This window comes from Cucurbita pepo, chromosome 2 (genome assembly GCF_057944985.1).
Source record: "Cucurbita pepo subsp. pepo isolate OVF chromosome 2, ASM5794498v1, whole genome shotgun sequence".
Taxonomy (NCBI): domain Eukaryota; kingdom Viridiplantae; phylum Streptophyta; class Magnoliopsida; order Cucurbitales; family Cucurbitaceae; genus Cucurbita; species Cucurbita pepo.
Window position 1 is genome coordinate 676,959 of NC_141799.1, and position 12,236 is coordinate 689,194.

Below are 12,236 nucleotides of genomic sequence, written 5' to 3' on the forward strand. Positions count from 1 at the left end.
AGCAAAGCCCTCCACGACTCCCGCCAGCTTCCATTCCACTTCCACTTCTGTAACGGTGCAATTCATTATTTACTGCCCTCGTCGGGCAGCCCGTTTTTCAAAAAGTTCGAGGGCCCACTGAATATTTACAATATTACCCCTGTCCTCTTCCCTTTCACTTATTTAACTTCTCATTCCTCTGCGTCCCGCCTCGAACATATTACAAGCTTTCAATTCAACAGCCATGGCTACCGCTCTTCTTCGTTCCACTGTTTTCTTCTTCGTTTACTCTCTGCTGATTTTTAACATCGCCGGTGAGTTTCTGTTCTTAATTTTTCATTTTTTGTTATCTGTGAATCTTTTATCATCTTCGGTCGCTTGGTTTGATCTACCATTTTGTGTGCATGTAATCTACAAATCTGATTTTCTGGTAATGTTTATTTAGAATTTGAATTGGTTTCTTTGTGAATTTTTTCGTTGCGTCAGTATTTTGGAACATTGATTGTGATTGTGATGAGATTCTAGAACAGGGGAAAGAAATTGAAACAAAGAAAGAGGATGATAAATCTTCGAAAAAGGAATCGAAAGAATTGTTTGATTACCTTGAAATTATCATTGCGCGAGCGGAATTTTTTATTTGAAATGCTTTGTTGTTCAGATTCGCAATCGTTCATCGGAATCAATTACGGTGAAGTCGCCGATAACCTTCCTCCGCCGTCAGCGACGGCGAAGCTGCTTCAATCCACTTCAATCGAGAAAGTTCGACTATATGGTGCGGATCCGGCAATCATCAAAGCCCTAGCAAACACAGGGATCGGAATTGTAATCGGCGCTGCGAATGGTGACATTCCAGCCCTAGCATCCGACCCGAATTTCGCCAAAAATTGGGTTAACGCCAATATAGCCCCCTTCTCTCCAGCGAGCAAAATCATCCTCATCACGGTGGGGAACGAGGTGATAACCTCCAATGATCAAAATCTAATGAATCAGCTCGTGCCGGCAATTCAGAACCTTCATAACGCTCTCAATTCGATGTCTCTGGGTGATATTAAGGTTTCCACTGTGCATTCCATGGCGGTGCTCCGCCAGTCAGAGCCGCCGTCGTCGGCGCTCTTCCACCCGAACTATATGAGCGTGTTGAAGGAGCTATTGGAGTTCAACAATGCCACTGGATCCCCATTCACTATTAACCCATACCCATACTTCGCCTACCGGAGCGATCCGCGGCCGGAGACTTTGGCCTTCTGTCTTTTCCAGCCCAACGCCGGCCGCCTCGACACGAACACCAATATCAAATACATGAACATGTTCGACGCTCAGGTGAGTTCATCGATCTTCGAGCCTGTTCTGATTTGTTTCTTCTTGGGATTTTCAGCTATTTATATATCGATTTTCCAGTAGGATTTAATTACGCCCGTACACATTGGAAAAAATATTTTTTTTCAAATAAATTGACATTGCAATGAAAATAAATAGTGGGTGAAAATGATTTTAATGATATATTTAAGATCAAATAAATAATAACATTTATAGGTCATTGGTTAATTTCATGAAATTAATATTTATTTTAACTTTATATCAGGTGGATGCCATAAGATCTGCGTTGAACTCCATGGGATTCAAGAACGTAGAGATTGTGGTTGCGGAGACTGGCTGGCCGTACAAAGGCGACGGCGACGAGGTTGGTCCGAGTGTCGAGAATGCGAAGGCATTCAACGGTAATCTCATCGCGCACCTACGATCCATGGTTGGGACGCCATTGATGCCGGGAAAATCAGTGGATACATATCTGTTTGCGCTGTACGACGAAGATTTGAAGCCTGGGCCTGGTTCTGAGAGAGCTTTTGGCCTGTTCAAGCCTGATCTTACCATGACCTACGACATTGGTCTTTTGAAAAATGGCCAGGTAACGGAGAAACCCCCAAATAATCCTCTGAAGTGTTTAGTTTTTGCTTTACATTTAAAAGGGTTTTCTTTGTTAGTTTAAAAAAACACATCGGGTGGGGCGGAAATTCAAATCTCGACATCTTTTTTCGAGAATATATGCCTAAATCAATTGCTAGGCTTCGATGGTAATGTGAGGTGTCAATCGAATTCCTCGATTCAAGGATTAGGTGATAGAATTATTGGGAGTGAGTCTCAAGTTGGTTAATTTAGTGGAAGATCATGAGTTTATAAGTGACAAATACTAACTCCAGTGGTATGAGGTATTTTGGGGAAGCCCAAGTCAAAATCTTTAGAACTTATGCTCAAGGGGACAATATCATACAATTGTAGAGAGTCGTGATTTCTAACAGTGAGTTGCTAAATATTCGTAAGTAGAGTTTTGTCAAACAAATTAAGAATATTCTTGGCCTAAATTTTGAAGGATTAGTTGATGGGTGAATTGCTACGTAGGACATTGTTGAACACGTTAAGTATATTCTCGGCCTGAAAGATAAAGTGATGGTGAGTTGCTAGGTAGAACATTGTTGAACAGGTTAAGTATATTGTCAACATGGGTATATAGCATATTAGACATAAAAGAACAGTCACATGGTTGACTAAGATCTCAACTAAACTATTAAGTTGACTAATAAATTTCCTTTTTTTTTTAAAGAATATTAAGGGAACTTTTCTAATTATTGTGAAACGAAGTGTAGAACACTCCAGCTGCTCCTAAAACACCAGTGACGACCCCATCGTCCCCAGCAAATCCATCAGCGAAAGCACCAACAAGTCCAAAGCCAAAGGCAGGAGGAGGCTCATGGTGCGTGCCTAAGGGCGGCGTATCAAACGCCCAGCTTCAGGCCAACTTGGACTACGCCTGCGGCAGAGGGATCGATTGCAGCGCCATTCAACCCGGCGGCGTCTGTTTCGAGCCAAACACCATCGTCGCACACGCCACCTACGCCATGAACCTCTTCTACCAGACCGCCGGCCGATATCCATGGACCTGTGACTTCTCCCAGTCTGCCACTCTTTCCTCCAACAATCCAAGTGAGAATCAAAGCCATTATGAATCTTCATTTTCAAATTTTTAATTTTTTAATTTTTTTAATTTTAATTTTATTGATTTTGCAGGCTACAATGGCTGCAATTATCCTGGTGGGAGCACGTGATGCAATGAGAACAACGGGATTATTATGAATTTCCAGCTCATTAAATATGTATATTTTCTGATGGTTTTGAATTCTTCAAATAATTATGTATATTTTCCGTTGTAAATTGTAATTATGTGTCATACTCATATGAATGATATTCGGAACTGACTTATATATTATTTCGTCAAAAGAAATTATTTTTTAGGTATTTAAAAAAAGTCTTTAATTTAAAAAATTAAAGGAATTTTTTTATATTATAGCTAGGGAACACGACTCTACACAATCCCTAATGTGGCTTTGTTTTGGGCTTTCAAGTCCAATCTGTTAGACGAACCCGACTCTTGATAATGGTAATGATATTGTCACACTTTGAAGGTAAGCTTACCACTGGAGAGAGTATTCCTCGATGATACGATTATACACGCGATGAACCAAATCTATATACACAATCTATAAATTGGAATGAAAAACAGTTGGAAGTTCCGAATAGTTCGTTAACGTCGGGTGAGTGCAAAAAAACACCCAAAAATGTGATTCCGGAAATCGGAGTAGAGAGAGAAAGATAAACAGAAGGAAAAAATGGGTACAAGAGAGAGGGAAAGAGATCTAGAGCTATTGATCCCAGTGGCTACAGTTTCTGAAAATGGAGCCTCCAAATCCTCCTCCGTTTCCACCGCCGCTTTATCTCATCATCACTCCGGCCGTGAGGTCCGTTTTCGCTTAATTTTCTTGCTTAACGTTGATCTTTTTCGCCCCTAAATTTGATTGTATTTGTATCCGAGATTGTTCCTCCGATTTTCGTCCGCGGTTTCTTACTCTGTAATGGTTGAAATCGAGTTAACTATGTATGAGAGTGCTAGATTCACCGAGTCGAGTGGATTATCGATGAACGCGACGCTTTTTTGTACTCTGTACTGGTTTCATTCATCAACCGTTGAACACTAAAGCTTCGGTTCATGGATATTCTAGGCATTTGCTAAAGTCATTCGTAGCTGGGCGTCAAAGAAGTTCATGACAGGATGGTAAAATCTTCTAGTGTTCTTTCAAATTTTTTTGGAATAAATGCATCTTTTCTTTATCCCGAGCATTTCTGGTAGTGTTTATGGATTTATTCCATTTTTGTTGTGTAATTACGAGATGACTGATAGACTCTAACATACGGAGTTTGTTTAGTGACTGTTTTCTCTGGTATACTTCAAGAACAAGAGTTAATTGTGCAGTGTTGATTCTTAGCATTTAGGGCTTTGTTTGCAGCGTAATTCTTCTACCAATCGCTATTACATTTTACATCACGTGGGGATTCATTCGTTTTGTTGATGGTTTCTTCTCTCCCATATATGATCATTTGGGGATCAATATTTTTGGTAAGTTGAAGAGGTAATCTTCCCCCAAAACAGCAGAAGAACAAGTTTTAAAAGGAATTTTCCGCAGTTGATTTTGGGTAGAAATTTCTGCAGGGCTTGGGTTTATTACCTCCATCACATTCATCTTCCTCGTTGGTATTTTCATGTCATCTTGGTTGGGAGCTTCTGTTCTTACTCTTGGTGAATGGTTTATTAAGAAGATGCCATTTGTAAGCTATATTTACACGGCCTCAAAGCAAATTAGTATTGCAATATCACCAGGTAAAAAAGCATTGAAATCTTTACTAATCTGATTTGATAATCGTATTTGACTATTTGATCATCTTCCTCAGATCAAACTTCAAATGCCTTCAAGGAAGTAGCAATCATCAGGCACCCTCGTTCAGGAGAATATGCTTTTGGATTCATCACTTCCTCCGTTATTCTTCAGAGCAGAATGGAAGAGGAAGAACTCTATTGTGTTTATGTGCCCACCAATCATCTCTATCTTGGAGACGTAGTTCTTATGAGTTCCAAGGACATCCTGAGGCCTAATCTGTCTGTCCGAGAAGGAATTGGTATGATCTCTCCCACTCAAACATGAAATTAACTGTCTCATACGAGCATAGTTCCTATATATCAATGTTAATGATCCAAAAAAAATCTAAATAATGTAATAGTCTAAGCCCACCGCTGCTTAATATTGGCTTTCCCTTCAGGACTTCTCTTCAAATGTTTTTAAAAAACCTATGCTAGGAAGAGGTTTTCACACCCTTATAAAAAATGTTTTGTTCTCTTTTCCAACCAATATAGGATCTCACGAATAATTAGTTCATATGTTTGGCGACAAGTATGAGTCTATATCTTAATAATTATGATTAGTTGATATTAGTAGACCTTACGTGTAGTAGAATGTTGAGAATCTTCTGTTGCAATGTGATTAGTATGAACATGGGGTTGGATGTTCCTTTGTTTGGGTGCAGAAATTGTGATATCCGGAGGGCTGTCAGTACCTCAAATACTGACCACAGTGGATGCAAGAGCACTTCCAACAGGTGGAATTCAAAAACTGTGCAAAACCAAAAGCAGTATGGTATGATGGTGAGTGGAAGATGGAAGTTTCTACAGTTTGTCAATTCAGAATGCTGAATGGGCTGTCCAGTGTGCTCCTCCCATCTGGAGCAGCCACCTGCTGCAGCTGTAATGGCGCAAGATTTGGTGCTGCAAATTTTAAGTAGCTCAAATTCTTTAGAAACAAACCGGAAGAAATGTTTATGATTTGGTTGTTTGTTTTTCCTCCAACATTCTTTCTTTAACTCTGTTTAGGAAACAGTCCAACTTTTTTGTGCATACAACTTGAAACCACACTTCTCGTATCTTCATAAATAAATTATTAAATCATGTTAGAAACATCTCAATCAGTTTCACATCCACGCGAAAAATACATAAAGGCATTTAAATCTATATTAACTGATAGTGACGATTCTGGGCGCGCTTATGATTCTATATAATAAATGTATATTGTTCCAAAGAATAAGTTCCGTTGTCGTCCAGCGGTTAGGATATCTGGCTTTCACCCAGGAGACCCGGGTTCGATTCCCGGCAACGGAAATTTTTGTTTTTTTGGTGGCAAAAACATTAAATTATATTTTAAAATAAGTGAGACAAACACCATCCAGCGCATCTAGTGTAGTGGTATCATAGTACCCTCCCACAGTACTGACCGGGGTTCGATTCCCCGGATGCGCAATTCTTTTTATTACTTTATTTGAACAACCAAATACTCAATGAATTTTTCTTATTAAGAATAGATCAAAATTGGACTGACAAATAGTTCTTTCTTTTTTAGGATAAGACAATGAAATGGGAAGCCTCTCAATTCACAAGTATTTTCATAACGATAATATATACTTTTTCGTTCACCATTTGAGACGTCAATAAAAATAAATATATAATCAATCATGTACAATAACACATTGTCCTAACAAATTTTAATTTAGTCACCCACACAATTTTGCCGTTTATAAACTTTTTCAGACGGTTTGAACTTCATAAAGGTGCATGCTAGCCTGTCTTTATGGCTAGTTTGATGTCTCGCGCAGTAACACAAAAGTTTATCATTAACAAATTTTAATAATTGAGAAGTAATAATTTTAAATGAACAAATTGAATTAAACAAAAACTGAAGAAGAGAGTCTAACGTTTGAGAGGATTGAATTAAACATTTGTTGTAGTTTGAATAACAAATAGGATACCTAACAAAAACTATTTGTTAATCACTATACAGTGAAAGGTTTTACACGAAATTCTTAGCTGAAACAGATATATTAATGAACAATTACTATTCAATCTTAAACTTTATTTTGTTACAACTAAATTGGCGCAGTCACATATTTTGACCCATTTAATCATTCATTATATGCAAAATTATTAATATACGAACTGTAAAAAAATGTTATAAATTTTGAAATATATACGAACACGGTTAAAATAGAAAAGAATCTTACAATCTCACCCATCAATACAAGGGATATTTAAATGGGAATTTAACAACGTACGTAATTAGCTTAATTCACAACGAACATCCCTCAGATTTTCACATTTAAGGGTAAATTTAAGAACCACCAGAATGTTAGGAATCACGACTCTCCACAATGGTATGATATTGTCCACTTTGAGCATAAGCTCTCATGGCTTTGCTTTAGGCTTCCCCAAAAGGCCTCATACCAATGGAGATAGTATTCCTCACTTATAAACCCATGATCTTCCACTAAATTAACCAATGTGGGACACTCCCAATCCCAATAATCCTCAACAATCCTCCCCTCGAACAAAGCACACTATAAGCCTCCCCTGAGGTTTATGGAGCTCTCGAATAGCCTCCCCTTAATTGAGGCTCGACTCCTTTCTCTGGAGCCCTCGAACAAAGTACACCATTTGTTCGACACTTTAGTCACTTTTGACTACACCTTCGAGGCTCGCCATTCTTTGTTCGATATTTGAGGATTTTATTGGCATGGTTAAGTTTAGGGCATGGCTCTGATACCATGTTAGGAATCACGACTCTCCACAATGGTATGATATTGTCCACTTTGAGCATAAGCTCTCATAGCTTTGCTTTAGGCTTCCCCAAAAGGCCTCATACCAATGGAGATAGTATTCCTCACTTATAAACCCATAATCTTCCACTAAATTAACCAATGTGGGACACTCCCAATCCCAATAATCCTCAACACAGAATCCGTCTCGGTCAATGTCGACTTTGCGTCAGTAGAAATGGAACGGCTTGCTGTGAATTGCTCAGAACACCACAAAGCCTGGGTTGGATATTGAATCACCTAATATTTGACATGGATAACTACTGAAATATAATGATTTCCCAAAAGAATCAGATGCATTTATGCCAAACAGTGTCTCAGAAGGAATGGTAAAAAAACGAAGTAACGAAGGAAGAACATAGTTCTGAAAATCGATCACAACCCAGCTCAGACGAATGCATCAACTAATCATAGACAAAATTCTCATATGCCCAGACATAATTTCAGGCAAAACATCATCATGGCCAAAACAAATTAAACCCACTTGACCATTCACATTATCAACAAATCCATAGAGAAAAGCTAGAAAAATAAATCTTATTGAATGCTTATAACCATCAGGAACCCACAAGAGGGGAGTGCAGACAATCAACATGGCATCAGTTCAGACCGCCCGTCTGCTTTTTCTCCTCATTGGTCTTTGCAATTCATAGATGGATAAGAATGATGTTGAACAATTGACTGATTTAACAAAGACTACTTAGAAAGAACGAATAAATTATATAATTACTAGGCCACTCGGCTGAATTCAATTTAGAAAACGTAACTTTAGATAATTGGGAAACGATCGCATTTTATATTCTCATGGCAAGGCATCAGATAATAAGCGGAGATGTAGTCCACATTAACTTCAGTGTGTAGGATAAGAATTTGTATGCATCATTTGCCTGCCTCAAACAATTTCAATGGTTGTAAAATCCCAAAAACTTGATCAAATAAATAAATCTTAGGAAAAATAAACGAAAGAAAAGCATTAATGGCATCAGATAATAAGCGGAGTTGAGTCAACACGGAACATCAGTATATCAATAAGCGAAAATGATGTGTTCGTCATATGCCATTCAAACGAAGAAATAGTTCACAAAATCAAAATAAAAGACACAAACGATAAGCAAGGTTTTCTAAAATTTCGGCAGGTCCATTTGACTCCAAGACAAAGATCAATATGAAATGAGCTGGTAAGCCAACCTTTCGATATTTGCACCTATTTTATCCCCTTGATCTTTTCATTGCGATATCAAGAAGAGGGTAAATAAGATGCATCTGTATCATCCAAATAGAAAAACGCAGAACATCAAGTAAACAAAAACCATTCGTGGAACAGAGAACAATCGCTCGATCTGAAACCACAGTGGAACCAGAAAATTTGAGAAGAAATCCGCGGGAAATGTAACAAAATTAGAAGAAATCAAAATAAAAAACGAGAGGAAGGAACTGGCCGCGTTGTAGATCAGAATTTTATCAGAGATCAACAAGGAAGACGAAATTAGGGTTCGAAATTCCAAACTCGAAGGATTGAAGGTAAGAGGTAAGTACGTGAATGCATAAAAAAAAAAAAAAAAAAAAAAAAAAAAATTGAAAAACCAACGATGGGTCGGCGGTGGATATGGAGTTTTGGGTCCGGACGCATGTATTTATAGCATTTAGGAAATTAGGGTTTGGGCTTTGCAGCACAAGGCAGCCTTTTCCTTTTTCCCTATTATTTCCGTTGTTTTTAGAAAAATTCTTTTTAATTTACCTTTTTCTTTTTACCCAACCAACAAATAAAATAATTATTATTTTTTTAAATTTACCCTCACATTTATTATACTAAAATAATAATAAACAAATATTTATTATTATTATTATTATTTTGTTATCTAATTGTGAAGACTCAACCCATAATCTTTATGACGCCTAGGATGTGTGATGTATACACTATTCCAAAATGGTCTATTAATTTGAAGAACATCTTTAACCTGAGATTGGTCCAGGAGTTCTTTAGAGCCGAATAGCAGAAAACAATCCCCCCAACTAACCCACAAAATTAAAAGAATCCTAAATGACTGAAGAAGATAATGAAATAATTTCGCAATTAAATCAAACTCGGGTAAATATTTTCATATGGAGCCTCGAACAAAATTCAAATAAATAAGGATAAGCGATAAATGGAAGAAGTTTCTCGTAGTATAAACAACTAAAAAAAAATTGCATTTATATTTTAAATTTTTAATCATAAATGTCATATTAAACTTTCATCAGCGGGTAAAAAATTTGTCTGTTTATTTATTTTTATTATTATTATTTTTTATATATATATTATTTATTTGACATAGAAATTTTTATAAAATTGAAATATCTAAAAAGAAAATTACCCAATATATGGAAGGAAAAAAATTCCTCAACTTTGTGAATCTAGAAAACTCCATTGGTGTAAAGGGTAAAAGTGTCAAATCCTCCTATATTTACATGTAATTGAAATTCGGTAGTGTCTGGAGTTTTTAAAGGAAAAAAAAAAAAAAAAAAAACTAAATCTAGCAAGAGTTAGTTCTCTCCCGCCTCGCGTTCACCGGTGTTGGATGGGTCCCTCTTCATTTCCGCCGGAGGCAAAAAGGAATCCATCGACAACCCACAAATGTTAAAATCAACCTCTTCAATTTTCCAATTCTCCTCTATTTTCCTCCGGTGGTTGAGTGTCTCGCCGTACCGGTGCAACCTGGCCGTCGTCCGGCCGCTGTGGGCGATGTTGATATTGTCGACGTACTGGTAATCCTCAATGGTGGAAGCAATGCTGGTCTCCCAGAAAACTTCGTTTCGTTTGCCGGCTTTCATTTTGATTAGCTTGGTGTCCTCGAATTGGATGAGGAGACCCGTTCTTTGGCTGAAGTAGCCCCAAATCGTGTGGTGAACAATCTCCACGTGCGGCGTGCTCTGTGATCTTAACAACTCTGATGCCGTCTCCAGCTTTAGAATGAAACAATCTTCTTGGTTTACGGTTCTCTCTCCAATGCACACGGCGCATTCGAACAGATTTGCCGTGTGCCGTGGGTCTAATCCCTAAATTTCATGTTTGTATCAACCAGTGTCAACAGTGAGATGACTAAAAGTCCACCAAAAACAGCGCAATAAGTCCTAATTTGAACTATAATCATTTAGTTAAAACTTTCCACCTTCGTCGGAGAAGAAAATGATCACCTGAAAGAAGCGGCGGAGAGGTCTGGGAGGACCTTTATTGGCATGGCTGGGCTGAGAAGAAGACTGGTTCCAAGCGACCTTGCCGTCGCTTCCGGCGCTGATCTTGTAACCAGACACCACAAGTTCGAGATACCAGAGGTCCGGATTCTTCTGCCAAAGCACAAATCCACCGACCTCACATTTCCCCTTCATCTGAACACTGTCTTCCCCTTGCTGCATCGCCGATCCCAACATCTTCACCTGTCCCACCGCGTACATACTGTTCACCGAGTTCAATGCCGCCTGTCCACCCGCCGCCGCCACATACTGATGCACAATATACTTGGCTGTGGACGCCTCCTAAACATACAAAGAATGCATGATTCGCTTTGATTTTATTTGAATGTGCATCGAGAGAGAGACAGAGAGAGATAAACGGAATCTTACAATGGAATAGTCTCTGACAGAGAAGTTGAAGGTGAGATCGAGATGGACCTGGAACGGAATTAAAGGAGTGCCGACGAGCTTGAGGAGAGCCATGAACTCGTTGTTGGAAGCGGCAGAGAGATGGGAGGAGGATTTTCCATTGTTGATGTTAGTATTCGCGGCGGATTGAGCCTTCATTAAGGCGCGAAGATTCCGCCAACGGAGGGCGGCATTGGTGCCCATATTGGTGAACATTTCTTCAGGGATTGGGACCTCCAGAACCGTGTCGAGTCCATTTTCATGGTCGACATTGGGACAGAGCTTCCTCATGGAAGAGAAAAGGAGACGGATGAGATGAAGAAGAAGAAGATGAAGAAGATTATTGATGAAATGGTTTTGGTTTGAATGGTGGAAGGGGGGAGCGGGATGGCCCTGTCCTCGCCGCAGCGAGGGGTGGGGGGTGGAGCTTTGTTAAGGTAAGCGGTGGTTAATGGAAGTGGGAGGGGGAGGGGGAGGGAAGGGGAGGGGGAAGGAGAAGGAGTGGGATTTTGGGGAGGTAGTTTCTTCGCGTTGTGGTCCTTACGCGTAGGTGTCGTACTTAGAGGTCACGATTTTATGACCGCCCACTCACTAACTGCCTTTCTTTTATTGGCTTCCTTCTTTTTACGCCTCCGTTACCATTCTCAATTGCAAATTCGTCCTAAAAATTAATAATCGTTTGGAATAATTAACTTTTAATGGAATTAGGTAAGAATTAAAAATGTTTTGTTATTCTCTTCTATTAATGTTGAGTCGAGCGTCTTTGTTGGTCCCCTCTACAATTGATGTGAGATCTTATCCTTCGCTCGAGGGTCTAGCGTTTCACTGTCATACGGTTTGGTGTATGGCTCTGATACTATTTGTAACAACCAAAACTCATCCATGTCCTTATAAAAAATGTTTTGTTCTCCTCTCTAATTGACGCGAGATCTTACCACTCTCTTGGGAGCCTAGTGTCCTTGCTGTCACGCCACCCGGTGTCGGACTCTGATACCATTTGTAACAACCTAAACTCACTGCTAGTAGATATGGTGTGATGTCCCACATTGGTTGGGGAGGAGAACAAATCACCATTTATAAGGGTGTAGAAACATTCCCTTAGTAGACGTGTTCTA

At 39.0% G+C, this 12,236-nt stretch overlaps 3 protein-coding genes and 4 non-coding genes across 8 annotated transcripts; 4 read left to right on the top strand and 3 right to left on the bottom strand.

Annotated features, from left to right (window-relative positions):
- The first annotated feature begins 46 nt into the window (after window positions 1-46).
- On the top strand, window positions 47-3,236 carry LOC111788780 (glucan endo-1,3-beta-D-glucosidase). Its single transcript, XM_023669283.2, has 5 exons — window positions 47-293; window positions 638-1,299; window positions 1,562-1,885; window positions 2,622-2,958; window positions 3,043-3,236. Exons 1-5 carry the CDS (start codon window positions 224-226, stop codon window positions 3,078-3,080), a joined length of 1,431 nt encoding a protein of 476 aa, XP_023525051.2. The 5' UTR covers window positions 47-223; the 3' UTR covers window positions 3,081-3,236.
- A 170-nt stretch (window positions 3,237-3,406) lies between these two features.
- On the top strand, window positions 3,407-5,781 carry LOC111788781 (protein LIKE COV 1). Of its 2 annotated transcripts, XM_023669284.2 has the most exons (6): window positions 3,408-3,770; window positions 4,032-4,084; window positions 4,317-4,426; window positions 4,520-4,687; window positions 4,759-4,983; window positions 5,389-5,781. In XM_023669284.2, the coding sequence occupies exons 1-6, from the start codon at window positions 3,642-3,644 to the stop codon at window positions 5,502-5,504; spliced, it is 801 nt and encodes a 266-aa protein (XP_023525052.1). In that variant the 5' UTR covers window positions 3,408-3,641; the 3' UTR covers window positions 5,505-5,781. The 2 variants fall into 2 exon arrangements, with proteins under 2 accessions (XP_086977588.1, XP_023525052.1); XM_087121462.1 differs by lacking the exon at window positions 4,032-4,084 and having other exon boundaries at window positions 3,407-3,770.
- A 163-nt stretch (window positions 5,782-5,944) lies between these two features.
- TRNAE-UUC (transfer RNA glutamic acid (anticodon UUC)) lies at window positions 5,945-6,016 on the top strand. Its single transcript has one exon. It is a non-coding gene; the product is annotated as a tRNA-Glu (tRNA).
- Window positions 6,017-6,083: 67 nt separating this feature from the next.
- Window positions 6,084-6,154, top strand: TRNAG-CCC (transfer RNA glycine (anticodon CCC)). Its single transcript has one exon. It is a non-coding gene; the product is annotated as a tRNA-Gly (tRNA).
- Window positions 6,155-8,311: 2,157 nt separating this feature from the next.
- Window positions 8,312-8,394, bottom strand: LOC111789448 (small nucleolar RNA R16). The gene has a single exon (XR_002814346.2). It is a non-coding gene; the product is annotated as a small nucleolar RNA R16 (small nucleolar RNA).
- An 84-nt stretch (window positions 8,395-8,478) lies between these two features.
- On the bottom strand, window positions 8,479-8,565 carry LOC111789449 (small nucleolar RNA R16). The gene has a single exon (XR_002814347.2). It is a non-coding gene; the product is annotated as a small nucleolar RNA R16 (small nucleolar RNA).
- Window positions 8,566-9,877: 1,312 nt separating this feature from the next.
- Window positions 9,878-11,600, bottom strand: LOC111788996 (DUF620 family protein (DUF620)). The gene is made up of 3 exons (XM_023669607.2): window positions 11,104-11,600; window positions 10,678-11,016; window positions 9,878-10,539 (listed from the first exon to the last, which is right to left on the bottom strand). The coding sequence occupies exons 1-3, from the start codon at window positions 11,410-11,412 to the stop codon at window positions 10,027-10,029; spliced, it is 1,161 nt and encodes a 386-aa protein (XP_023525375.2). The 5' UTR covers window positions 11,413-11,600; the 3' UTR covers window positions 9,878-10,026.
- Between the last annotated feature and the right edge of the window lie 636 nt (window positions 11,601-12,236).